At 38.8% G+C, this 26258-nt stretch overlaps 1 protein-coding gene across 2 annotated transcripts in view; it reads right to left on the bottom strand.

Moving 5' to 3' along the window:
• WASF1 (WASP family member 1) overlaps positions 1–26258 on the bottom strand; it is a 101373-nt gene that overhangs the window by 5032 nt on the left and 70083 nt on the right. For both annotated transcript variants that reach the window (XM_054194854.1, XM_054194855.1), the window contains 4 exons: positions 14868–15002; positions 2764–2917; positions 1962–2079; positions 995–1167 (listed from right to left, as the gene is read on the bottom strand). In XM_054194854.1, coding sequence (XP_054050829.1) covers positions 995–1167; positions 1962–2079; positions 2764–2917; positions 14868–15002 — 580 coding nt within the window. The remainder of the gene's footprint in view (positions 1–994; positions 1168–1961; positions 2080–2763; positions 2918–14867; positions 15003–26258) is intronic.

Here is a 26258-nt window from a genome sequence, read left to right as displayed (position 1 = left end):
ACACAGCAGCTTACAAAGATAAGATACTATAAAGTTGCTCCCAGAAAAATGCTAATTACCATAACTTGAGTTGTATTCCACTGACTGAAATGCACTAAGACCTTTTTTAGTTTCTAAATTCAGAGAACTAAGTTTTCTACAAACCGGTTTTTCCATTTTTCAGACAGAAAACACTATCTCCTAGAGCTGTTATAATTATCCACTCTCACTAGTACATTTGTTTGAAGGCCTTACTAAGCTAAACAAAATACTCTCTTATGGTGCTTTTGGCCAGTGAAGGACAGGGGAAAAATTTAACTGTTTTTTGGAGGACAATGAATGCTTTTTAATTAAAAGAAAACTGAACAAACCAAAAGCACACCACCAAAACTCTTAATCTTAATTGTCATGCCTCTTTCCTATCCTCTCAGCTGGTTTTGCACAAACACCAGAAGCGTAAACACAGCAGGTGTTTACCATGTGAAATGCTACTTTTAGCCACCAGCAAATATGTGCTGTGAAATGAAAATCCAACAGGTTAGATTTTGTAATAGACTATAACCAGAAATGTCAATCAAATCTTGGATTTGCTCAAGAGTAAAGAGAAGCTCAGTGATCTCATCTGAGTTCCAAGTGGACATTTGTTCACATCGCACCCACCATATAGTCCTGGCAGCGTCTGCTAAAGAAAAATCAAGAGACTGGAATAATCGGGATTTTGTAGGTCAAGACTGGAACAGACACTTGTAACAGTGACGTTACCACCTTCTTTAAGTTGCAGACAACAACACATCCTCAAGGATACACACTACTCTTAAAAATAACACAATAATAACTACTTCTTTAAGGACACACTGACTAAATTTTTTAAAACTCAGTGTTCATTGAACTAAATCAATGATTTCCAGTGCATTTCAAGAAGAGCAGCGGCATCTCATCATTTACCATTTCTCAAGGTTCACTAGGTAGTATAAATATCTGTACTTAATAAAGGATAGAAAAAATAAAAAGAAACCTTGATTCAAAATGTGAAGCTGGGCCATTAGCAACTTCAATGTGCTTATGTAAGAGGTTAGCATCGTCTTCTGCGAGCTCCGGACCTTGGGCTAACTTCTGCCACTCTCTCCGTCTGTCATGAGGTGCCCTTGGCACTTTTTCTGGTTCATGAGGGCGATCTAGATTTTTCTGCTGTAGGAGAGTTGTGCAAACAAAACTGACAACTAAGACAGTGTTTTTCAGTTAGTTGCATTTAAACATCAGCCACAAAATAATGAAAAACAATTCAAGTGCAAGAAAAAATTTTACTTTCAGTCTAAATATGATATGTAAAGCAAAAAGACATGAAAGAGGCAGAAAATTCAGTCTAGTGGATAATTAGCTGAATAATGCAGAGAAAAATAACTGTATGAGTAGATTTTTATTCTGTCTGAAATGAAATTATGAATCTGACACTTATATTTAATGTCTCTGTGTATGAAATATACAGAATGGTGAAACAAACAGGTAGCATTACCTTTGCAAAAGTTTAAGAAAACATAAAGTGCTCTACTCCTACTAATTTCTTTCTAGTGTAAACACATTTATTAGAATGTCATTCAAGCTTTTTCACCTGTAAGACTGCCAGAATTTTGTATTATAAAAAAGTGTTCCAGTGAATTTGTTTATTCTTGTAGTATTCCCCTTTTCTCTCCTTTTTGAGTCATTGCTAGAAGACTTGAATGTTTTGGCAAACCTGCTGTTAGTTACATTAAGACAGCATGAAAGCTCCAGGCCCTTCTATATTATTTTTAATTATTACTATTAAATATTTATTTGTTAAAGTTGATGGAACTGAATGGATGTGAGTAGTTTTAGTTGAATGAAGATGACTCTGTAAAGTTTGGATTGCTATTAATTGCATAACCAAAAAAGTACCATATCTGCAAGTAAACCCTTTCCAGGAAAAAGAACAACCAGAAGCTATATAAAGCTAACATACATACCTTCTGCTTCCTCTTTTCTTTTCTTTTGTCCTCAGTGTCCTGCAACATTTTTTCCTTCCACAGATCAAAGAAGTATGAAGGATTGGTATAAAACTTCAAACCCTCTTTTCCATCATCCCTGAAATACAATGATGGAAACAGGGCATACTATTTATCTAACACCACATGAATCCAAACATTAAGGCAAAGGAAAGGCATATGAAGGAACACCTAGTATCTCAGATCCTGAAATATTTCACTGAAGAACATTAAAAAGATGAACATTGACCTCCTGTGCCATCATTCTTTACTATCTTTCCTTGTATTCAAGGTCCTGATTTTGGAAAAGTAACCTTAACGCAAGCTATAGATAAGAGTATCATAAATCAGAGAACTGCTATTCTAATGACTCAAATTTTGCTTTTAAAATGATGAGCAAATTTGTGTGTCTGCTTGTGTTCAACTGTTGATTCAAACTGACTTTGGGCCAGCAAACAACATTCATTTCCATTGAAGACCTTTCTTTCTACATACTTAACTGCTTATTTTCTTCACTCACTTCCAAGACCAGGACACAGTTTAGTAAATACAGATAATAAAAATGGCTTTTTCTTACTGTTGTTACGCTGGAGTAAAATTTGAGTAAAGTTTTAATGCTTATAATGTCCTCTGCTGCCTGTATTCCTCCAGCAGCTTGACAGCTTTCTAGTGTGGCTCCTTAAATATTCAAGTGCTACTCAACACAAGCAAGCTGCCTAGATATAGTATCTCTATTACATAAAATAAGCTAGAAATTGGTTTTGATTAATTTTATTTTACTGACCTATAAGGGGTGAGAATGTTAAGTGGAGGAGGTTGTTCACAAATGTCATAAGTTTCTTGCAAAGGAATAGGCAGAGTTTTGCGGTCAAACAGCTGTTGATCTTGAATTGTGGAACTCCGGAAAGCTTTCCTCATTGTGATGTCCTGCAGTGACACTGAAAGGGGATATTGCCATTTAAAAAAAAAACAACACCAAAGACAGGTTATTTGTATTAATCTCGAACTGCTTAATGCTGGTTAGAATATAAATATTAAGCATTACTACTAGTATCTTTTGCATTTTACAGCAAATATAAATTCACCTAGCACTACTGCTACGGCAAGATATTGTCAGATAATGTGAAAAACATGCTTGTAATGTTCTTGCACATTATCCTCTATTTAGCTTCACAGGAAATTTTTGCTCACCTCGACACATATCAGAACTCTGTCTCCCCAAATCAGTTCAACAAATTGCTTACTGTAGGTATAAAATATCATTCTGTAGTTCAGAAGTACCTAGTAACATTTACCGAGTGCATTTCACAATCCTTTTGGTACTAAAAAATTACTCTCTGTCTTGAGTTACACATTTTACCTTTATACTATCAGCAAGACAAACTTTGTATTCCTTGCATGCAGGCAGCGGTCCCACTGAGATGCCAAACCAGCAATCACTTAAGCTTATCATACAGTCATTGAATGGTTCGGTTTGGAAGGGACCCTAAAGATCACCCAGTTCCAACCCCCCTGCCATGGACAGGGACACCTCCCACTAGACCAGGTTGTTCAAAACCCCATCCAGCCTGGCCTTGAACACTTCCAGAGATGGGGCATCCACAGCTTCTCTGGGCAACCTGTTCCAGTGCCTCACCACTCTCACAGTAAGGAATTTGTTCCTAATATCTAAGCTAAACATACCCTCTTTCAGTTTAAAACTGTCCTATCGCTACACTCCCTGATAGAGTCCCTCCCCATCCTTCCTGTAGGCCCCCTTTAGGTACTGGAAGGCCACTATAAAGTGTCCCCAGAGCCTTCTCTTCTCCAGGCTGAACAACCCAACTCCCTCAGCCTGTCCTCATAGGAGAGGTGCTCCAGCCCTCTGATCATCTTCGTGACCTTCTTATGTTGGGGCCTCCAGAGCTGGACGCAGTACTCCAGGTGGGGTCTCACCAGAGTGGAGTAGAGGGGCAGAACCACCTCCCTCGACTTGCTGGCCACGCTTTTGATGCAGCCCAGGATATGGTTGGCTTTCTGGGCTGTGAGTGCACATTGTCGGCTCATGTTGAGCTTCTCATCAACCAACACCCCCAAGTCCTTCTCCTCAGGGCTGCTCTCCATCCATTCTCCGCCCAGGCTGTATTTGTGCTTGCGATTGCCCTGACCCACATGCAGGACCTTGCACTTGGCTTTGTTCAACTTCATGAGGTTTACATGGGCCCACCTCTTAAGCCTGTTAAGGTTCCTCTGGATGGCATCCCTTCCCGCCAGCATGTTGACTGGACCACACAGCTTGGTGTCATCAGCAAACTTGCTGAGGTTGCACTCAATCCCACCATCCATGTCACTGACAAAGATGTTAAACAGCACTGGTGCCAATACCAACCCCTGAGGAATGACACTCATCACTGGTTTCCACTTGGACATCAAGCTGTTGACTGCAACTTGTTGAGTGCAACCATCCAGACAATTCCTTATCCACTGAGTGGTCCATCTGTCAAATCCGTGTCTCTCGAATTTAGAGAAAAGGATGTTGTGCGGGACAGTGTCAAATGCTTTGCACAAATCCAGGCAGATGATGTCAGTTGCTCTTGCCTTATCCACCAATGCCATAATGCCGTCGTAGGAGGCAATCAAATTTGTCAGACACTATTTGCCTTTAGTGAAGCCATGTTGGCTGTCACCAATCACCTCGTTATTTTCCATGGCCCTTAGTATAGTTTCCAGGAGGATATGCTCCACAATCTTGCCGCACACAGAGGTGAGACTTACTGGCCTCTAGTTCCCCAGTCTTCCTTTTTTCCCTTTTTAAAAATGAAGGTCATGTTTCCCCTTTTCCAGTGAGTGGGAACTTCACCAGGCTGCCACGACTTCTCAAATATGATGGATAGCGGCTTAGCAACACCATCCACCAGTGCCGTCAGGACCCGCAGATGCATCTCATCGGGTCCCATGGATTTGTGCACCTTCAGGTTCCTTAGATGTTCTCAAACCTGGTCTTCCGCTACAGTGGGCAGTTCCTCATTCTCCCATCGCTCCCTTTGCCTTCTGTGGCTCCGGCAGTGTGGCTAGAGCACTTGCCAGTGAAGACTGAGGCAAAAAAGCCATTGAATACCTCAGCCTTCTCCATATCCCAGGTAACCAGGTCTCCCGTTTCCTTCCGGAGAGAGCCCACATTTTCCCTAGTCTTCCTTTTATCACTGATACACCTATAGAAGCTTTTCTTGTTGCCCTTGATGTCCCTGACCAGATTTAATTCTATCGGGGCTTTAGCTTTTCTAACCTGATCCCTGTCTGCTTGGACAATTTCTCTGTATTCCTCCCACGCTACCTGTCCCTGCTTCCACCCTCTGTAGGCTTCCTTTTTGTGTTTAAGTCTGTCCGAGAGCTCCTTGTTCATCCACGCAGGCCTCCTGGTTTTTTTGCCTGACTTCATCTTTGTTGGGATGCATTGATCCTGAATTTGGAGGAGCTTTCCTGGGCCTCTGTTCCCTCCAGGGCTTTATCCCATGGTAGTCTACCAAGCAGATCCCTGAAGAGGCCAAAGCGTGCTCTCCTGAAGTCCAGGGTAGTGAGCTCGCTAGGCTCCCTCCTCACTGCCCTAAGGATCTTGAACTCCACCATTTCGTGGTCACTGCAGCCAAGGCTGCCCTCGAGCTTCACATTCCTCACCACCCCCTCCTTGTTGGTGAGAACAAGGTCCAGCATGGCACCTCTCCCTGTTGGCTCCTCTATCACTTAGAGAAAGAAGGTACAACCAACGCATTCCAGGAACCTCCTGGATTGCTTATGCCCTGCTGGGTTGTCCTTCCAACAGATAGCAGGGCAGTTGAAGTCCCCCATGAGGACCAGGGCTTGTGAACATGAGGCTGCTCCTATCTGTCTATAGAGGGCCACATCCAGTCGGTCTTGCTGGTCAGGTGGCTTGCAGCAGACACCCACTGTCACGTCATCTGTCCCTGCCTTCCTTTTAATCCTGCCCCATAAGCTCTCGGTTGGCTACTCATCCATCCCCAGGCAGAGCTCCATGCACTCCATCTGGTCATTGACATCTATGCAATGATGCGACACTCCCTCCTCATTCTCCCCTGCCTGTCCTTCCTAAAGAGCCTGTATCCTTCCATTCCAGCACTCCAATCATAGAAGCCATCCCACCACGTCTCCAGGATGCCAATAAGATCACAGCCTTGCAGGCACACACACATCTCTAACTCCTCGTTTGATCCCCATCCTACCTGTGTTTGAATAGAGGCACTGAAGTTGGGCCCCTGATGAAGCTGACTTACTGGCTAGAGCGGCTGGAATTCCTTTGTGAGTTCCTGCTGACCTGTGCTCCTTCTCCAGGCTCTGGGCATCTATTGCTGGCACTGACATCAAACTGGTAGGAGTGGGATGGATTGAGGCTTCTCTCCCCCAGCAAGTCTAGTTTAAAGCCCTCTTCATGAGCTTGGCAAGCCTTAGACCAAATATGGTCTTCCCCTTCTCTGACAGATGGACCCCATCAGCCCCCCATAGACCTCGTTTCTCAAAGCGAGTTCCATGGCCTAAGTAGTCAAACCCCTGGCTGTGGCACTAGTCCTGTAATCTTTTGTTGACTCGACAGATTCGACTGGTCCTTTCAAACCTCTTCCCTTTGACTGTGAGGACTGATGAAAAAACTACCTGCACTCCAGAGTCCTTTACTGCCGCTCCCAGGGCTCTGTAATCCTTCTTGATACTCCTCAGACTGCTCCTGGCAGTATCACTGGTGCCCACGTGAAACAACAGCAGCAGATAATAGTGGACTGTAAGAGGCTTGGTAGTCTCTTGGTGACATCCCTGATAATGAGCCCCTGGTATGCAGCACACCTCTCTAGAGAGCGTGTCAGGTGAGCAAATGGGTGCGTCCATATATTTCAGAAGAGAGTTGCCTACTACTATCACCCATTGCTTTTTCTTAGTTGCCCTGGTTGTTATATGGGGAGTAGATCGGGCTGCCTTACTCAGCTCCAGCGTCTCTCTTGATGTGACTCGTCTTTCCTCATCACTCTGCAGAGCAGCGAAGCAGTTCTGCAAGGGCACCTCAGGCTTTGGGGGAAGTCTCTCCCTCCTGCTGGTCCTTGCAGTTGCAAGCTTCCGTTCTTCTGCATTACTGGCCCCCCTCTCTTCTGTCTGTGCTGGTGGGGAAATTTTTTGTTGTTTGGCTGTGGATCCACTGCAGACTGTGCTTGGAACCAGCTGTCTTATGCTCAGGCATATCAACATATCATATGCTACTGCTATCAGTGAGTTTTAATGGCAAGTGATACCATGTTCCAACACATGAAACTAGTCTAATGTTGTTTTTTAATCAGACTGTATAATCAAGATGAGACTTACCTGTTTAATTCAGGTGAGACACCTTGAGTTTTTAAGCACAACAGTTTGGAATAATCAATTATCTTTATGTAAGATTCAAAGGAAAATAACACTAGATGAACACAATAGATTGAACAGTGATTTGAAATAGTACTGACTTACTGCTGTTAAAGCTCATATATCTTTTCCTATTTCACAATCATTAAAATTCAGAAAAAGATTAATGGGAAAGCGACTGCAACTGATGAAACCTGCACTTTTAATTCTGGACACAGTGTACCTGTTCAGTCTCATATTTTTCTCCCTCTCTGATCTTCAGTTACTACATCTGTGAAGTCCAGATGTGTCTCGACTAACTTTGCAGCCAGTGTCAGGCTTTCACTAAATAAAGCAGCAACCTGTTTATAATAGGCTTGGGTTTTTGTTTTTTTTTTTTTTTTTTAATTTTTAAAAAAAATCACAAATAATACTGAAAATAGACAGTTTTTGAGACATACTAGCAGAGGATATTTTCAGCACATGTATTTTATATATAACAAATTATGTTTATTTTATACAAACAGGTTGACAGTAGTGCTCCTTTATTCAAGATGAGAGGGCATCCTCCCCCTCACTAGGGCCTTCAGCAACAATTTTTTAAAAGAGTCCATCTGTTTAAGCTGAAAGCTGCATTTTACTCTGGTTCCTGTGACACAGACAAGTGTAAGTACTTGCATACATACACACACACACACACACAGAGCTGGATTTCTATTGTACGATTACAAAAGGGCAGAAGGTAGGATTTTTTTCCAGAGGGCTTGAACATTCCTGGAATGTTCTATCTTCTTACTGATGTGTATCAGCAACATCCTTTGTGAGGCTAAAGATGGGATTTATTTGATTTTCAGTATGGCTTTTGAAGTTTATTACAGTTGGCAAGGTTGTATGCTCTTGGAGAAGTTTCCTCCTTTTTACCCTTAGGTTCTATTTCATTACAGTGTCTTTTATTTTTTTTAATACCTTTAATTAGCTGCTCAGAAGCCTTTTTAAGTGTGTGAAAGAAGTATTATAATGTATGAATGTCAGCTAGGAGTCTCAATTTCTGCAGGTTTTTTTGCACTCATAAATAACCATATATATTTTGTACCTGTCATGAAGTACAGCTTGTTATTTGCTGGCAAAAGTTCACAATTAAAAGAACTGGGGTTTACCTCATCTACAAACCTAGTCTTAGATTCTTCTGTACTTCAGCTGTTTTTCCTTTTGGTTGTTCGTTTTACAAATCTCACCAAATGTACTTGTTCAGAGTTGCTCATCAATCCTTCAAGTCTTTAAACTATCTGTCACTTATTGGAGACTATGCCAACCATAAAAAAACCAGTATACTTTTCTTTGAACCTGCGTACATTCTGAAAGCAATTAAATAAATTAATTTAATCCAATAAATAAAGAGTTCTTTGTTTTAATATTAAAATGCTCACAGAGCATGTAAGACCATATTATTGAGATGTACATTGTTCTATAAACTCTTTATTAGCATTCCTTAATCTCTTGAGTGAGGAAATACAGCTGGTCTAATTCATACTCTCCATTTTCTTATTTAAATCTCCACTTTTTGTAAACATGTACGGGGGTAACACACCTGAGGGTAATCAATCAATCCCCAGTAATAAGCATAGATTACTTTCTCTCTAAAACTAAGCTACATAGCAAAGGTCTTCATAAAAAATATACACTGTGGAATTTTAAACAGCTAACAGCATCTCCTGTGCTGATATCCAATGACCAGCATTCACTGAAAAGCATGTCCATTATTCAAAGCAACTGCCTATATTAGGACAATATTACTAAGGAAACAAAAGGACATGGCACACAAAATACTGAGAATCATGACACTGATATAACTCGCCTACAGACAGGGATCAGGTAAATCCCGTGTTGCAAGCACATTGTAATCTTGGGCTGTGCATGGTTTGGCTTACAAAGCCATTTGTTTAGCTTGCCAGCTGGCTAAGAAACAGAAGCCCTGCATGGCTTGCCACCTCAAGGGGGGAGAATGCGTGAAAACCCGGCTGGTTACCCAGCCACTTAGCTTTGGCTGATTGACAAACTGGCACAGCAAGAGAGGACAGGTCAAACAAATTGGACATATGAATTCAAGCGTGGGAAGAGACAAGACACTCCTCCAAGGAGGAACTGGAAGTGCTGCAGGGTTTTGACTTGATTCTGATAAATTTAAGCTTCCAGTTGCTTAACTAGCACCAGAACCTTCCTGTAGCCTAAGATCCTAAATTTCACATGGAGACATTTTCCTGAAAGTCCATCTGCTATACCACTTATGTTCACTGCAATGAACAAAATATGTGGTCTTACATAATTTCCTGAAATGCTGAGATGGTCAAAATTTAAGTTAAACATTCATTCAACAATCTGAATAAATGCCAGTTTATCTTTACTGTGTCTGTTGTTTGGATTGTACAAGAAGACCTATTATATCAGCCAGTCTAACTTTCTGTACACCACAATGTTTTCTACATAATTAAAAACTATCTCTGTCTGAAAGCTAAACTACCAGCTTTTTGTACATTTGGTTTTGAAAAAGAGATGTCAGTCCATTTTTATTCATAATCAACAATGAATCGGGGGGAAAAAAGGTATTTAAATTGCACTCTAGTAGGATACAATAACTGGGTTTCTTCTGGGCTGAACTACACATTAAATAAAAGAACCTATCAGTAATATATACACATAATAACATTTTACCTCCTATTAAACCTCTCATTAAATTGCAATCCCCAATTTGTAGTAAAAGTCAGGTATGGAGCACATCAGCATACTGACAGAAAGTACCTACTTTTACATTTTATTTTACCTCAGTGGAAGAAAAACACCTGTTACTAGATTTTTTTAATTATTTTAAACTCACTCCAATGTACAATTTATGAAGAGGTTCTAGGCCAAAAAATACCATTCTCCTAAAGGTGGTAAATAAATAAATAATATATATTCCTTTTAAAAGCTTGCTCTCTCAACACTTTCCGTAGAATTTCATGCTGACAACTTTTAAGACCATCAACTCTTGAAAGCCACAGCTGTGACTCCTTGCAGAGCTGAATGACTATGAGAAATTATATACAAATCAATGGACTCAGCTGCCCACAATTCCCTTTCTCTGTTCAAAATCTTACCCAGTGATTTGAAAATTGCAGGGAAGAAAGAATGACAACATCGAATGAACAACTTAGTCATAAGATTCCAATTAAAGGTAGTTAATTGGGGTTGGGGAGGTTGAAGATTCTCTTTAAATAAAGATCTGTGTGGTTCAGCTCCTCAAGATGGTGCAAATCTTGAACTGTGATTTCTACTAGTATTTTATTTTTTTTAATGATTATCCCCTTCAACAATGCCTAGAATCGCACACATATTAGGTTTCTCCACCATCAGAACACACTGACTGGTCACTGCAGGTTTAGTAGTTGCTAAGCGGATGGATGACTTCTTCAGAACAGAACTCTCCTTTGGGCTTGTCCCCAACACATGAAATTCAAATTTTCTGAAATATTGATTTAAAAAAAAAAAAATCCAACACAGCTCAAGCATTGTTTGGATAGAGAATGTATGTAGTTTAACTACTACTGGTAAACAAAGAGAAGATGTAAATGTTAGAACAATCATGTTAAGAGGACTCAGAAGCTGCTTTAAATACAGCTTGTAGAACCAGGGAGCCTCGAGCAGCCCATTAGGGAAGACGTAAATCACCCAGATGCATCAAGCAGCAAATCTGCTGGTGAGTTCTTAACAAAACCACCACATTATTTAGCAAACGATACTGTGTCCATATTCCTCTCTTCATATACAAAATACAAGTTATGCAATATCATGGCTTTACCATTGAACTACTAAGCCCTGGACGCACTAATTTAAAACTGATTTACTTACTAAATAACCCATAAATTGAAATGAGGACTAAGAAAATTGGAAGAAGCAGCACGGAGAACAGTTGGAGCTCAGCCCACCGGTACAGATCTTTGGGATGGAGACGCATTGAAATCCAACTTTCATTAAGTGGAGATGTGCCAGGAAAAGTGACCTGCTACACAACTTAATTTAACAGTCTTTTTTTCCTTATTTGACTTGAGGGGGTAAAAATTCTTACAAATGAATTGACAACAGTGTTATTCTCCACATTAACATATTACATGTGGAAGGCATGACCCAACTTTCATCTGCTCCCTGTTCTTAACTTTGATTACAATTACACTCAAGTCACCAAATTCTTCTTCAAAGACTACAGACAATAAGTGAGCTGCCCATTAAAATAGAATTTACTACCCTTTCCTTCACAATGGGCTGAGTATCCTGATTTGCAACGTGACCAAGTCTCCCATTTTCAGAAGTATACAGACCAAATTAGCTGTCAAAATTAGCTCTTTAGGTTTCTCCCCACCAGATGCCACCTTTTTGGCCTACACCAAACACTCAAATTTCTCTTTAGCATTAATCCAGCAAAACTCCTGAACTACTGTCCTTTTTATGACAAGGCAATATTTCTAGAATGCTTAGAAAAAACCAAGCACATGTATTCAAAGCCAGAAACTTCTTGAAATACAATTAACAACATTGTTGGATTCCTTTCCTGAAGTACTCCAGGCTGCTCACCCATAGCACTTCTGCCATTATGATTTTTAAGTTGCTTGTCACAGTTGTAACAGATACGCTGTAGAAATCAAGACTTTGATACATTGCCTTTGAGATTAAAATCCTCTCCAGTTTGAAACTTAAATAGAATTAGGCAGTTCATATTAAAGAACCACTAAGTTAATGCCAAAATATGCAGATAAACTCTTAGCTTATGAATTCTCCTTCTGTCATGATACCATTTATTTCTGAGCGATACACAACTATTTTCTAATACTTCATGACACTGTACATCAGAGCTGTACTATGTGTTAGCATTGCAAAAAAGAACATAAAAGCTAAAATGACTATTCTGTGAAATCAAGAATTTGAGAACAGTGTAATAATTCAAAGCAAATCAAGTTCTTAGCAATTCTTGTGACAGAAAGATTGTGCATCAGGAGTTAGTTCCTTCGGGATACAATCCTAACCTTGGTTTCATTTGGTTTTATTCTTTCACAGTGATATTGTAATAATTCAAAATGAGAAAACACACAGACTATGAAAAAAAAAATCACAACTTTTTATTACTTCAACTTAACGCTGGTACCAACTCTGGTACTTTCTACCAGAAACACCTTGTCAGGTATCTGTACCTCGTTCAATGAATCTTCACTCAGGCTGTTTTTGTTCATGCCACTTAGCTTTAAATGAATCTTAATTTCTTCCTCTTGTGTAATAGCATGGGCCCAAAGGAAGACATTAAATCTTCCATTACTGCCTGCTGGCAAAGAACTAGCAAATGAGACTCATTTTACAAGTAGAGGCCATTTTAGACATGCTGTTAGCTGAGCAGAAGTACTGAAATTTGCTTAATTCTTGCACAGAGGGTTAAGAAAGGCAAGAAAGGTAAATCCAAATGTTTTCCCCACCCTCCAGCTATTTTAGCCCAGATCAGGACTAACACAAAACTATTTGTGATGAATTTCTAAATTTTGAGCCCAAAACAGGATACTGAAGGAGAAACGGTTTCCAGATCCCTAACTTTTAAGGAAATATAATATTGAATTTCCTCTCATCTCCTTTGTCCTCATCTGGTGACTCATTCTGGGCAGACGTTTGTGAACAAGGAACACTGTATATGGCTCAAGGGCTGGATAGTCTTAGGTTAATAAAAATAGTCATTTAACAGCTCCTGATTGAGGACTGCATGGGTTCCTCTGAAGTACTGGCAGTCTCGGTTGTTCCATGGTGTTGAGAGACAAATCCAGGATATCAGATTCGAATCCCATTTAGCCACTCCGGACTTGAGCAAGAAGACCTCTTTTCAGCCCTGTTTTCTTTAATTGCAGTGTCTGTCCCTTTCTTTAGCTATACAGTTTAGCAAGTGCTATAGTATACACAGTACTGTGAAAAGTTATTGTTCTGGTGCATTCGGGACTACATACTATTTAGAAATATTTCTAGCAGTTCTCTAACATCAAATAGTTATGGATATTTAGTACTGAAAGCTACAGCCAAACTTCTCAAAGGCCATTTACACAGCAAAGTACAATTTGCATCTTGCTATCCTGTAACATCCTTAGATGACTCAATGAGTTAAAATGGTCTCTCCATTTTCCTACATGTGAATAGTAGCCATATTAGATATGCCTTATCAACATATACCCCACTCTGATTTAAACCAAAAAACTAGGCTGTCAAGGGTAAACACAGAAATGACGTTAACACTGTGGAGTATTACAGCTCTTAAAAGATTACAATTGCTGACAATTTGTTATGGTACACGGAAAGGATTTTTGTCACTATCCAATCATAGTAAACATGGTATTTTATTGGAAAAAGAGGTGTAAATGTATGATTTCTGCTACTGTCAAGAATCTTGGAAAATCCCATTAATGCAAGAATTCACGATTTCGTGGAAAATCTGCTACTAGCTGTGAACAGCTGTCTTTTGAAACCTGCTCTAAAATTAATGTCACACCAAGTACAGAATCAAAACTTCCATAGCTTAATTTTGCTATTAGTGAAATTTCGACAACAGTAACTAAATATAGCCTGAAGACCATGCTCCTGGTCTGACACTTCATTTTTCCTGAATGACGCACAACTATTATACCCAGACATTTGAAATTGAAACAGATTTCTATACTTTAAAATTGGATCATACAAGCAATCTGAAGTTATTTTTCATGACAGGATGTTGCTCTACTTTCTAGGTCTTAGCTATATACTCTAGAACACCCTAAACCCGTTTGGGGTTACAAGACCTTTCAGTTTCACCTGTAACCAACAGATATCCAGGAAGGCAAAAAAGCTTCATGGCATTTACATATTAGGTGGTCATTGCTCCTATAGTAGTCACAAAACCTATGCATCATTTAAATCCCAAACAAATTCTGTCTAACAGGCATGCGGCATACCCTATTGACTTTTGGAAGTACTCTTCTTCTCAGTGCTAACCAATATTTATAGTACTTACAGCTATTTAGGAAGAATCCAAGGGGATACATAGCATTAATAAATGGAGCTATACAACTATAACTTCATAGAGAATGTAAAATGGTAACAAGTCAAATGCAAAAACCTTATTTGGACAAATGGTATGTCCCATGGGAATTAGTAGGAAGGTTAAAAAAAAAAGCAAAGACTTATCTCTAAGCATTCACATAGTATTACATAGTATTAACACTAATACATAATACTAGTGAAGTGACACATATTCCTGTAGCAGTTTTTATGTAAATTCATCGGCAACATTACTGCTCAGTTACCATGAAAATGTTGAGCTCAGAAAGCTGCTCAAGACTATCAAAGAAACTTGTAGCAGAAATAGAAATGGACCTCTCCCTCATGATGCCTTGCTCTGTGTTCTTATAAATATAATTTAAACTATTATTATTTCAATCTCATGTATCAATAGTGTCTGGGTGACAAAATAAGAAATCTTCAGTGCAGGGGTTAACTTACATTCCTCTTCCTTTGGATCAAGTTGTGTAACACTGACAGATAAGCGATCTACACGTTCTTGTAAGGAGTTGACTCTAAATGAGAAACTGTGTGCTTCATTAAAAAGTTCACCAAATATATCTTCAGCATATTTACCTGAAATAGGAAAAAAAGAATAATCAAGCATATCACAAGACAGTCAAATAAGTTTGCCTTGAAAAAGATTTCTAATTATTTTGTTCAAGGAAGTAAACCTAAGATGTGTGAGTATCATTTGTAACAACATGTACTTACTGAGCTCATTAAGAACGCTTCAGAAAAGTAAATATTTAATGTATAATTTATTTATCAGAAATTAAATTATTTAATACATTACAGGACAGATATTCAGGTAGTATAAATTTATTTAACTATGCTGATATGCAAGGAACTAGACTGTTTAGTTTCTTGGGTATGTACAGAAGGATGATTTCCAGCATCTTAAGTTGCTCCTGTATGAGCAATAATTAATCTTTCCAAGTGAAATTTATCTCAACATTTCTCAAAATGAAGCACAGTTTCCACTTCTACTGTTTAGAGGACCTGTCAAAAGCAGAAGATCAGATATTTACATCTAGGTTAGTTAGAATGAACCTATTAAAAAACACACACTAAAATAATAATATAATATAATATAATATAATATAATATAATATAATATAATACTATAAAAAATAATCCTACTTTGAAGAATCAAAATTCTAGTAACTGACTAATTTATACTGAAATAAAATAAGAATGTCCTTTGTTCGCTTCAGTGGGCATCACACATTTACCTCAAAAGAGAAGGAGATTTGGGTATCACGAGAAAAGGATCAGTAATGAGTTTATCTTCTACAGAGGGAGTACTCCGCATAGTGCTTCTAATGCATCCTGGACTCAACTTGAGTAGTCTGCCAACGCCATTGAAAAAACCTACTACATTGCCTAGCAAAATTTGCAGCCACATTTCTGAAATATCACAGGATAGCTTTTTAAAACTGTCTACCATATTGTGCATATGTAGTTTCTGTGCTATTTGTGCACTGACTTTGGTTTTGGAAGTATAAATCTCACAAATTTCTAACTACCTGGTTTGCGCGCAAGTTCTGACAGGTACAAAAGGAAAGGATAGTTATGAAAACTTTGCTTCTGGTGCATAATAAATCTGGAAGTATACATAAAAATGAGGACACTTTTAAATAAAGACATGAAAAGGACAGAAATTAAATCCCTACAGGTAGTGTGGAAACTACTTAAAGATACCACGCGGTTAGCACAAGGCCAGCACATACCATTTATTAAGACGTAGGTAACGGCAATAGAAAACCAGCATGACTATAAACAACAGACTATAAAAGGGGATATTAGAAGAAATATACAGATGAAGAAAATAGAAAGGGTCATAAATTCTGGCATATTAAACGTAAACCCCAAAGACTAGCTTGAGGAACAACTACCAAACTAATAATAAATATTTCTTCCAAGATGTGAGGAGCAAGAAAGCCTGCCAGGGAGTCTGTAGAGCCAACTGGTAATGAAGGTATAGAGGAGTACTCAGAAAAGATAAGATCACTGCAGACGAGCTAAACGAACACTTTCCACTGGTGTTCGGTGAAAGGAACTGGAGAGATCCTCATCCCACAACTCTGCTTTGTGGAAGGCTCAAAGAAACTGAAGTAACTATATAGAAATTACAAAACTAAATAAAAAAAATGACCAATAAAATATTAGTAACAAATTGTAAAACTCCTTAATACACGCTGAAAGGTGGCAAGCACAGCAGTAAGGTTGAAAAATTTTTTCACGGAACATATGAGTGCTACAGGCCTGTAAGCCTGACATCCAGACAACTTAATATAAATCATTATGAAGAACTGTATAAGCAGACACCTGGATGACCTGTTGGAGAAGAGACAACACGGCTTTTGTAAAGTGAAATCTCTTGTGGTGGGTTGACCCTGGCTGGGAGCCAGGTGCCCACCGAGCTGCTCTATCACTCCCCTTCCTAGCTGGACAGGGGGAGAAAAAATATGGTGAAAGGCCTGGGGGTCGATATAAGGACAGGGAGATCACTCACTAATTACCATCACAGGTGAAAACCAGACTCAAGTTGGGGCAATTCATCTAATCTATTGCCAATCAAGTCAGAGTAGGGTAATGAGAAATAAAACCAAATCTTAAAACACTTTTCCCCCCAAGCCCCCCTTCTTCCTGCGCTCAACTTCACTCCCAGTTTCTCTACCTTCTTCCCCTGAGCAGGGCAGGAGGTCGGGGAATGGGGTTGTGGTCAGTTCATCACACACTGTGTCTCTGCCACTCCTTCCTTCTCACACTCTTCCCCTGCTCCAGTGCAGAGACACTCCCACGGGAGACAGTCCTCCACAAACTTCTCCAGCGTGAGTCCTTCCCACAGGCTGCAGTTTTTCACGAAGTGCTTCAGCGTGGTTCCTTCACAGGGTCACAAGTTCTGCCTGCAAACTTGCTCCAGCCTGGGCTCCTCTCTCCACGGGTCCACAGGTCCTGCCAGGAGAGCCCGCTCCAGTGCAGGCTTCCCATGGGATCATAGCCTCCTTTAGGCACATCCACCCGCTCTGGTGTGGGATCCTCCATGGGCTGTAGGTGGATATCTGCTCCACCATTATCCTCCATGGGCTGCAGGAAGACAACCTGCCTCACCATGGTCTTCACCATGAGGTGCAGGGGAATCTCCACTCCGGTGCCTGAAGCATCCCCTCCCACTCCTTCTTAACCCTGCAGACACCAAGGCCAGTGGTTTCTCTCCTATATTCTCACTTCTCTGTCTGCTGTTGTGCAGCAGTTTCCCTCCCCTTCTTAAACATGTTATCCCAGAGGCACTACCACGGTTGCTGATGGGCTCAGCCTTGGTCAGTGGTGGGTCTGTCTTGGCATTGGCTCTGTTGGACATGGGGGAAGCTTCTAGCAGCTTCTCACAGAAGCCACTCCTGCAGCCCCCCCACTACCAAAACCTTGCCACACAAACCCAATGCATCCCTGAAGTGTTTATAAGCACATAGATGGAAAGCTATCATCTAGTTAAGATTTCCAAGAGAGTTTTGAAAGGCTTTAATCAAGGCTTTTGACAAATACTTAACAGCTAGGTCATAAAAAAAGAAAAGACATAGCACAGATAAATAATTCCTCGGAAGGTACAAAACAGAGGATAGCAGTAAATAACTCGTCTTCACAGTTAAGAAAGGTGAGTTTTCACATATTTCTGTACTGGGACCCATGCTAAAGAGATTTAAGCTTGCCTACAATACTAAGTCATGGAAAAGAAACACACTGAGCATTAATAGATACACAGAAGCCCCAGCTGGCTGAAGAGGCTTCCAAGCTGGAGAGTTCGAGGCTGGGAGATCAGTAGGAGTATCGTACATGCTTGCCTTGCTCTTATTCTTGGAGCATCTTCTATTAGCCACAGTGAGAAGAAGATCAAAGATGCAGCCATTCTTAGAATCCTTAAGTACCAGGCCACAGTAAAATATAGATGGAAAGTTAGTAAAGTCTACTTAGCTGGCAACTCACCTAACATAAGACTTTCTAATATGTAAAGTTTACGTTCTTTAACCTGTATCTGAAGCAAGAGAAACTACTTAAAAATGTGATCCACTAAGAGCAAGATTACTAAACTTTTAATACGCATTTACTACCATTTTAATGTCTTTCAGATAATACATTAAAATATATATTCAAATATATTATTCAATTTAATTAGACAGCTCACATAATATTCAGACATGCAAATTAAAATTAAAATCAAGTGTAAAATTTCATATATAGAATAAAAAGTAAACTGCAGGGCTTTAAAATCCAACAACTTCCCTTTTATAGGTGTTTTTTAAGGCTACGGTTTGTTTTATCTACATCGTTTTATCAGGCTTACAATTTAGCTACCTCATTAATGAGCTCCAATTGCAAATAATCTGTCTCAAAAATCTTTTCATTATGTTGCATACAGCCACAAACATATTGCATGGAATAATTTGCCTGTGCTTACGAACACTAATTCTCAAATGGGAAATACATTAAAAGCAACCTGTGGCGTTTGAAGTGGTATGCCAACCACAATGTCTCTACCTACATGCCTGTTGGCAGTCTTTTTATTTAGCTTGAAGTATATTTAACTAAATGCTTTTTCAAGCAAAGCAAAACGTCTGCTTTTAGTGAAATGTACAACTTCCCTTCAAAAGAATACTATGTGTGAAGGTATATACGTATGCAACGTTTATAATCCAGCATTTGTTCACGTTGCTGTCTCTGCGTGTATTCCATATGAATATATCTTCAATTTTGAATGGCTACAAAAAATACAACTACAAGTGATAACACTGAACAAAGAGTCATAACAATTCAAATAAGTAACAAAAATCTTATAAGAAAAAATTACATTACTGATTTCATTACACTTAATTTATAGGTAATATGTTAGAAGAGTAAGGAGTCAAAATTACTTCCATTACATAGAATGAATATTCCAGAGTACTATTAATACTTCAGAAAATTTACATCATTATGGGACTGCTTGATGAAAAACTCTACTCTTGCTTCATGGAGCACAATAAAGAGAATGACAGATGACTCTGACAATTAAAATAGTAACGCCTTAGGATCTTGGTCACAGCTGGACACATAATACCAGATTAGAAAGATCAGTGATCTTGTTTGTCTATTAAATTAAACGACAATATAAACTTCTGCAAGTAAGTTATTTCAGCATCTGTGAAAAGCTTATTTTACTGTGTTTGCAAAACTTGCTTAATTGACTAGAAATATAACAAAATTTGTCATTTTCAAAAGACAAGTCATATTCCCTCCAATATCACTAGCTGCTCTTCTCAGTCCATCACACCTGCATTTAGTTTTATTAACAGAGTACAAGTTTTCTTCGTTTAAATAAGAGCATAATTATTACTTATTTTTAATTAAGGAATGTATTATTCACCTTATTATTATTTTCACAACGTTTTCCTCTTGTCTCAAAGGTCTCTGTTCATTATTAACTCTTCACTAAGAAAGGGATACAGGAATGCAGCTCCCTCTGGTGTCACTCGGTGTCCTTTGTTGTGACAGCCAAATAAAATGCCCTGAAAGCAACATGATATCCTTCCTCCCCAACAAGCATGTGTGTGTGTTTTGATAGCCTTTTTTGAACAATTATTTTCCTGACACTTAAAACAGATCTGTGAGCTGAAAACAGAATACTAGCTAGTAGTTACTAGCCGAAAACAGAACAAAAAAAAAATACTACTCACTGCCTTCACCATTTATTTTTTTTTTAATTAAAACCACCAAAACATGTATCATCCACTCCTGTTCGTTACCATGGCAGTAAGTGTACAATGGCTTATAAAAGCTGTAAAAAACCTACAAATCAGTCTTACAGTTCTCTTTCACCATTTGTTTCTGTTAATTTGTATTATCTTCTAATCTTCTCCCATAATGTCTTAAACATTTGTCCAGCATTGGCTTCTGTGCACAAATGAATAATTTCTAACTATCCAATACACTAATATGAAGGGATACCAAGGTAAAAGAAATGCTACTTTTGCCTTGTTCTGGGGGACTGGGTATGTATCAGACAAACTGAAGTCAACTACAGTCACCATGTAAAGTTCTGAATCTTGTTTCAGGCTAATTAAACAAAGTGTGGCAAAGAGATGTCTCATACATTGTGTTATACAAATTCCTAGAACCACACTAACATGCTGCAGGATAAATTAGCAGTTCCCTCAAAACTCCACTCCTCAAATTCACCTGAACTACAGCATTCTCTAGGCTGTATCTGTCAGTAAACCTGAAGGAAAGGGCATTTAAATTAATCATTTTACAATACTAGATCCGTTACCTTCAAATTTAATTACAGGCTCTCAGACGAGGAATGGGACACGGGTCCTAAAGCAGGACTGGTGGAAGAAGCCACTTCTTTACTATCCTTTTGCATTTTCAAAGAAAGAGTTCCAAACCCTTCAACTGCATCTAAACCTGAAACAGCATCCTGCAGATCAGCTATGGCATCAGCCACCTCTAGGAACTATGCTCTAAATTTTAAGTAGCTATCTGGATAAATAAATTAAGCACCTAAAGTGCTCAATGCCGTAAAACAACAATATTTTTTTGAAATTCAAGAGGATGACTGGGGTAAATCTCAGGCCAATGTAAGACGCCTCGAGCAGGACAATCAAAATGAGGCAGTTGTTCAATGTTGCCAAAAGTATTAATCTTCATTAATTTAGCCTGAACCAATCTGTCAAATTTCTGGAGCTCAGTGGGAAGAGGGGAGGAGGGAGGGCAGCATTAACATGTACACAACCAAAATCTAATCCAACATACTTATCATTGGAATTAAATTATTAATACATTAAATATTGCATTATTACATGCAATGTTTAATGAAGTGTTCTATCATTAAATTTAATATTATTAAATGTTATTCTAATATTAAAATAGTAAATATGTTCATATATTGAAAGATACAAACCTCATAATATTATTACAGTTTAAAAATACAGATTTGGCAATTTGATTTTTAAAAAAGATGTAGAAATGGATACAATATCAGAAAGAATAAGCTAAGAATTCAGTCTGTTACCCACCTATACGCTATCGTTCCTTGATTTCTATTATTTCAATCCCATTCACACACTAAACCATGTTTTTGCCCAGTACCTTTTCTAAAAAATAAAAATATGTACAAAAGCAGCTGTAAAACCTGTCTTACGTCCTACTGCACAATCCCTTCCCAATATACTTACACTATGCAAAATTACATTATTCACTACTGAATAGTTCCTTCCTACACAATATAGCATATATATTAGAAAATATTCTTTCAGGATAATTAGTTACCACATAAGCCACTAACAATGTAACACCAGCGTATCTTTATAAAGCAAACCAAGAAAGTTATTCCAAGTCTATTAATACATTTTTCTTCCTCTGTTAATTCTAACACATAATTTAACATATCCGTTGCCTGTTGATTCAGCTTCAGATCTTCACTACATTAATTTTACTTAATTGAATGTTTTAGCAAAAATCGAGGTATATCTGAGTTTCACTTGAAACCTTAGACTTGTTTCTCATCAGGATCATTTCAATCTCAGAAGTCAGTGGCTAGGATATGGACTAAAAGCTAGGAGACTGAACTGTCTCCTCAGGCTTGGAGATAAGACCCCTGGTAGATCTTGGTAGATCCTTGAGAACTTTAGTGGCTATGGTTGAGCAAGCTCTGAAAAATGATGTACTAAATATAGTTCAGAGATGCTAATTAGGAACCTATCATTATGAAGGTGTAAGGGCAGTCCACAAGGACTGGATTTAAGGATTGTAACAGAAATATCAGAGTACTGAAGAGGCAACTTGGTTCCTTTAGCCAACAAAATTGAACCAGGCATTTATCAGCCAACCTGACCAGGGTATCAGAAGTTATCAAATAAACTCTGTTAAAGGCCATCTCTGGAGCAGGTCTGATGCTTCTTGTTGACATCCAAGAAGAAAAAGTCAGCCTTCAAAAATATTCAGTCACGGTGGTCTGAGATATAATTTCTTGTCTCCTACTGAGGACACCACCAAGTAAACTGGCTGAAATTATCCATTAGATATTCAGAAATCTGTGAGACTGCTGAGAGATGAACCTGATGTTGAAGGCACCAGTCCTAAAGATCATTTCACAGGGAAGCCTTGCTCTTCCTTTCCTTTGATAGTGTCACCTGAAATCACAGCACTACATAGGCAAGGAATTAGTAACAGGTAGGACTTTATTCTGCTAACACATGGTAGTTTTTCAATGAGAGATTACCGACCATTTGCTCATCACCTCATTATCATTTGAGGTGGACGCGAAACAACATCACATCACCAATACTGCCACTGCTGGGGAGACAACATCAAGAAATCGGACAGAAGACTTTGAGAGGATGGGGGTCTCTGAAAAGCTGAGTAAGCCTTTGGTTTTCAAGTCCATCCGCTCCCTTACCCTATGTGCATAAGAACACTTTTCTAGTACTCCCTGGCTATCACAGTAATAACGAAGAGAGAGAGGTGACTAATGAAGAAAATTCACAGAGGATACTGAATGTGCTTGTGAACACAGCGAGGAGGAGAATTCCCAGGGCAGGACTTGTCACAGGGATTCTGCTGGTTCTGGAATATTGACTGAAGCTCTAGCTGCAGATCTGCAGAGACATACCTCAGATCATGCAACATGCAGGGGCCTCACCTTGTCCTGAAGATGTTGTAGAGACAAGATGAAGAGAAAAGGCTGGTCTGAAGAGGCCTCGTTCCAAAGATTAGTTGCAGTCCAGACACCTTGCTGGTAAGTATTTCAGATGAAACATTTCCCACTTATTGAATGTTAACACCTTAAGCCATGGCAAACTGAAGGTTTTCCTAAGGTGAGAAAATGTCCCTCACAAGATAAGCAGTGTTTAAAACCCTCTAGGAGATCGTGTGGTAAGCAAAAAATAAGGAGGAAAAGTTAAAAGTGTGTGAGAAGGGGAAAAAAAAAAAAAACGGGGAGAAATAATATGCTCCAAAGTCAGGATTTTAGTCCTGAAAACCAACAAATAAGGGGTGAGGAAAAGAAATAACGAACTAGAACAGCATGGTAAAAATAGGAAATAATACAAAGAAAAGATAGAAAGAGGGGAAAGGCTACTGAAGATTCCATGTTAATTGAAAATTGCAAATTTTCACAAATTTGCACTCCGGCTTAGCAAACAAGAGTTATGCAGCATTCTCTTCCTATATACAGAGGTAGAAGAAAAAAAAAAAAGGGAAATGACATCTTGCTATGACTGAATAACAGTTCTGGTCTGAATGCCTGCAATATAAATATTCATTAAAGGAACATACTCAAAAGGAGAAATGTTCTCCTCCACAGATGGAGGTGTCAGAGACCAGGGCCAAGAACAAACCCCATCAGCTAGGTTTCTTATGTGATACTGAGATTCTGTGTACAGGGAACAGCTGCACAAAAGGAAAAGCAAGATTGGTCAATAGCTGTGAACAAAACGAGGAGGTTACATGCACACAAGAGAACTATTATCCATCTTCCAACAATGGCACAGCTGCACAGTGCTATCAGTTATGTTTCATCTATGCTGGAATGCTATAGTCTGACATTCACCAACATATACCAAACACAGGCAGTACTGGAGTACTAATGTATCTGCAATATCGGTGAAAAAAAAAGGTAAGCACTTCTCCAAAGCAGATACAGGCAGAAAGCAAGAAATACAGGGAAGAATGTCTAGAAAACTAAAACAAGTGTTGCTGTTGTCCAGAGAGTTTCTGTTGCCACAGTGCTAAGAAAAGCTGTCCGAAGACAGATCCTTTTATGAAGTTAGAGAAGACTGGGAATAGGAGGCGGGGGGGTCGGGGGTGGAAATTACTTACTGGCAATTTTCTGTGTTGCATCAAGACAGACTGATGTGTTTTCATGCTCCAGGGAGAAAGGCAAGGACTATCACTCAAAGCAGAAATAAATATTTTGTCCTTTCATCTCTACTTCTTTTAAAGGTCAAAAAATTTCTCAAACTGAACAATTAAAAGCAACACATCAAATAAACTATGAAAGGACTGAGAATTTGTATGGAGACACATAGCAGCTATTGCTGACATACTGATGTAAAGCTCTTTTCATTTTATATTAAAATGCAGGAAAAGCATTCCTGTTATTTAATAGGTATTATTTCTGCAGGCATATCCTACTTAGACAGTGTCCAAGATCATAGAAACAGTGCTGTACATGTTGAAAAGACCTCCAGAAGTCATCTAGTCATCAACACCATCTAGTCATCAACATCCAGAAGTCATCAACACCCTGCTCAAAGCAGATCCAATTAGATCCACTTGCTTGACTAACCCAGTCAAGTTATTAATATCTCCAAGAATGGAGATCTAACGACACACATGACAAAACTCTACACTTAGCTTTTCTAAAAACATTTCTAAATTATGTTTTTTGGTATCATTTAAAGTACTGGAGGTTCTAATTCCATCACAGTGCTCTTTGTCCATATCATATCAGAAGAAAGGTTAAGAATGGTTGGTCTTGAGAGTCATAATGGCAGGAGATTAATCCTCTCTGTTTGAGGGCCAGTAACTGAAAAATCTTAGAGGCAGAAATGACTAAGTGCTAATCAGGTCAAAGACCATTCATTTAAATTTGTGTAACTTTACCGTCAAAAGCAAAAGCAGCTTTAGTTTAAAGGAAATGAAACCCTACCAGAGCACTCAGTTTCTGCTCTGAGAGAGAAGCCCTGTTTCATCTACAATTTAAGGATGATTCTCAAACATACACATTATACACAGAAAATAAAAAAGAGAAGGACTGCAGAGAAGCTGGTTGCCAGGGGACTGCTGCGAAACCATGCCCACTGGCTGTGACTCACAGGCAACTACTAACATTTATCTGCGTGTCAGCAGGCCTCGCTGTACACCACTAACAGTGACACACCGAGTGAAGACTGGTTATTTGGGTTTAAGCATTAGGGACAAAATTCCTATGCCAGAACTCCCAAATCTTTTTGAATTTGTATTGCTACTAGCACAAACAGGCAGAAAAGCTAAAAAAAATATAATTAAATACATATATATATATATATTCTGGAACAAAATACTTTCACAGGTACTCATACCTTTGTAACACAATCTCCATTTTTATAGAGCATCCTTAACATGGCTGAGAAATAGGGATTATGTTGCAAAACATATTCTATTTAACTGTAGGAATAATGTATTTTTTTCTTGAAAACACATACAGTATAAACCAAAAACTTTCTTCAGTTGGTATAAACACTGCCCGTAGAAAACCTACAAACACCATGGTGCTATTTGGAGGGAAGAACAAAACACTGATGTAACAGGTCCTGCTCATCAGTGTTTAACTTATAAAAAATCCTGAATGACCTACTCTGGGCTTGCTGTTGCAAAGTAAATTAATACATTTTCCCTCCTCTTTTACCTTCCTTGTCATTTCCAACGTTGCATGCCTTTTTGACCACTAGAGAGTCACAAGTTCATGACAGAAACTTCTGCCAAGCGAAACCAGCCAATTTAGGGCTCATCTCTATGTATGCACGCTTCAAGTGGAACCACATTCCTTTTACAGAAAAGTTTACATAATTACTGTTACATTCCTTTGAAAGTATCTCTCTAAGTGTGCTATACACTAGGCAAGCCATGTAACAAATGTGGGAGGATTCAATAGATATTCTTCAATACTGTTTTTTCTCTCTTAATTGAGTTCTTTCTGTTCTGGTATTGCTTCATCCTGACCTCCTCCTCAGCAGTTGTGCACACAGTGTCTGGCACAAGCTCTGTAATAGCAAAAAAACATAGCAAAGGCAGCTGAATCTCAATAGGTAA

This window comes from Rissa tridactyla, chromosome 3, assembly GCF_028500815.1.
Source record: "Rissa tridactyla isolate bRisTri1 chromosome 3, bRisTri1.patW.cur.20221130, whole genome shotgun sequence".
Taxonomy (NCBI): domain Eukaryota; kingdom Metazoa; phylum Chordata; class Aves; order Charadriiformes; family Laridae; genus Rissa; species Rissa tridactyla.
This window is presented reverse-complemented; position numbering and strand designations above follow the sequence as displayed.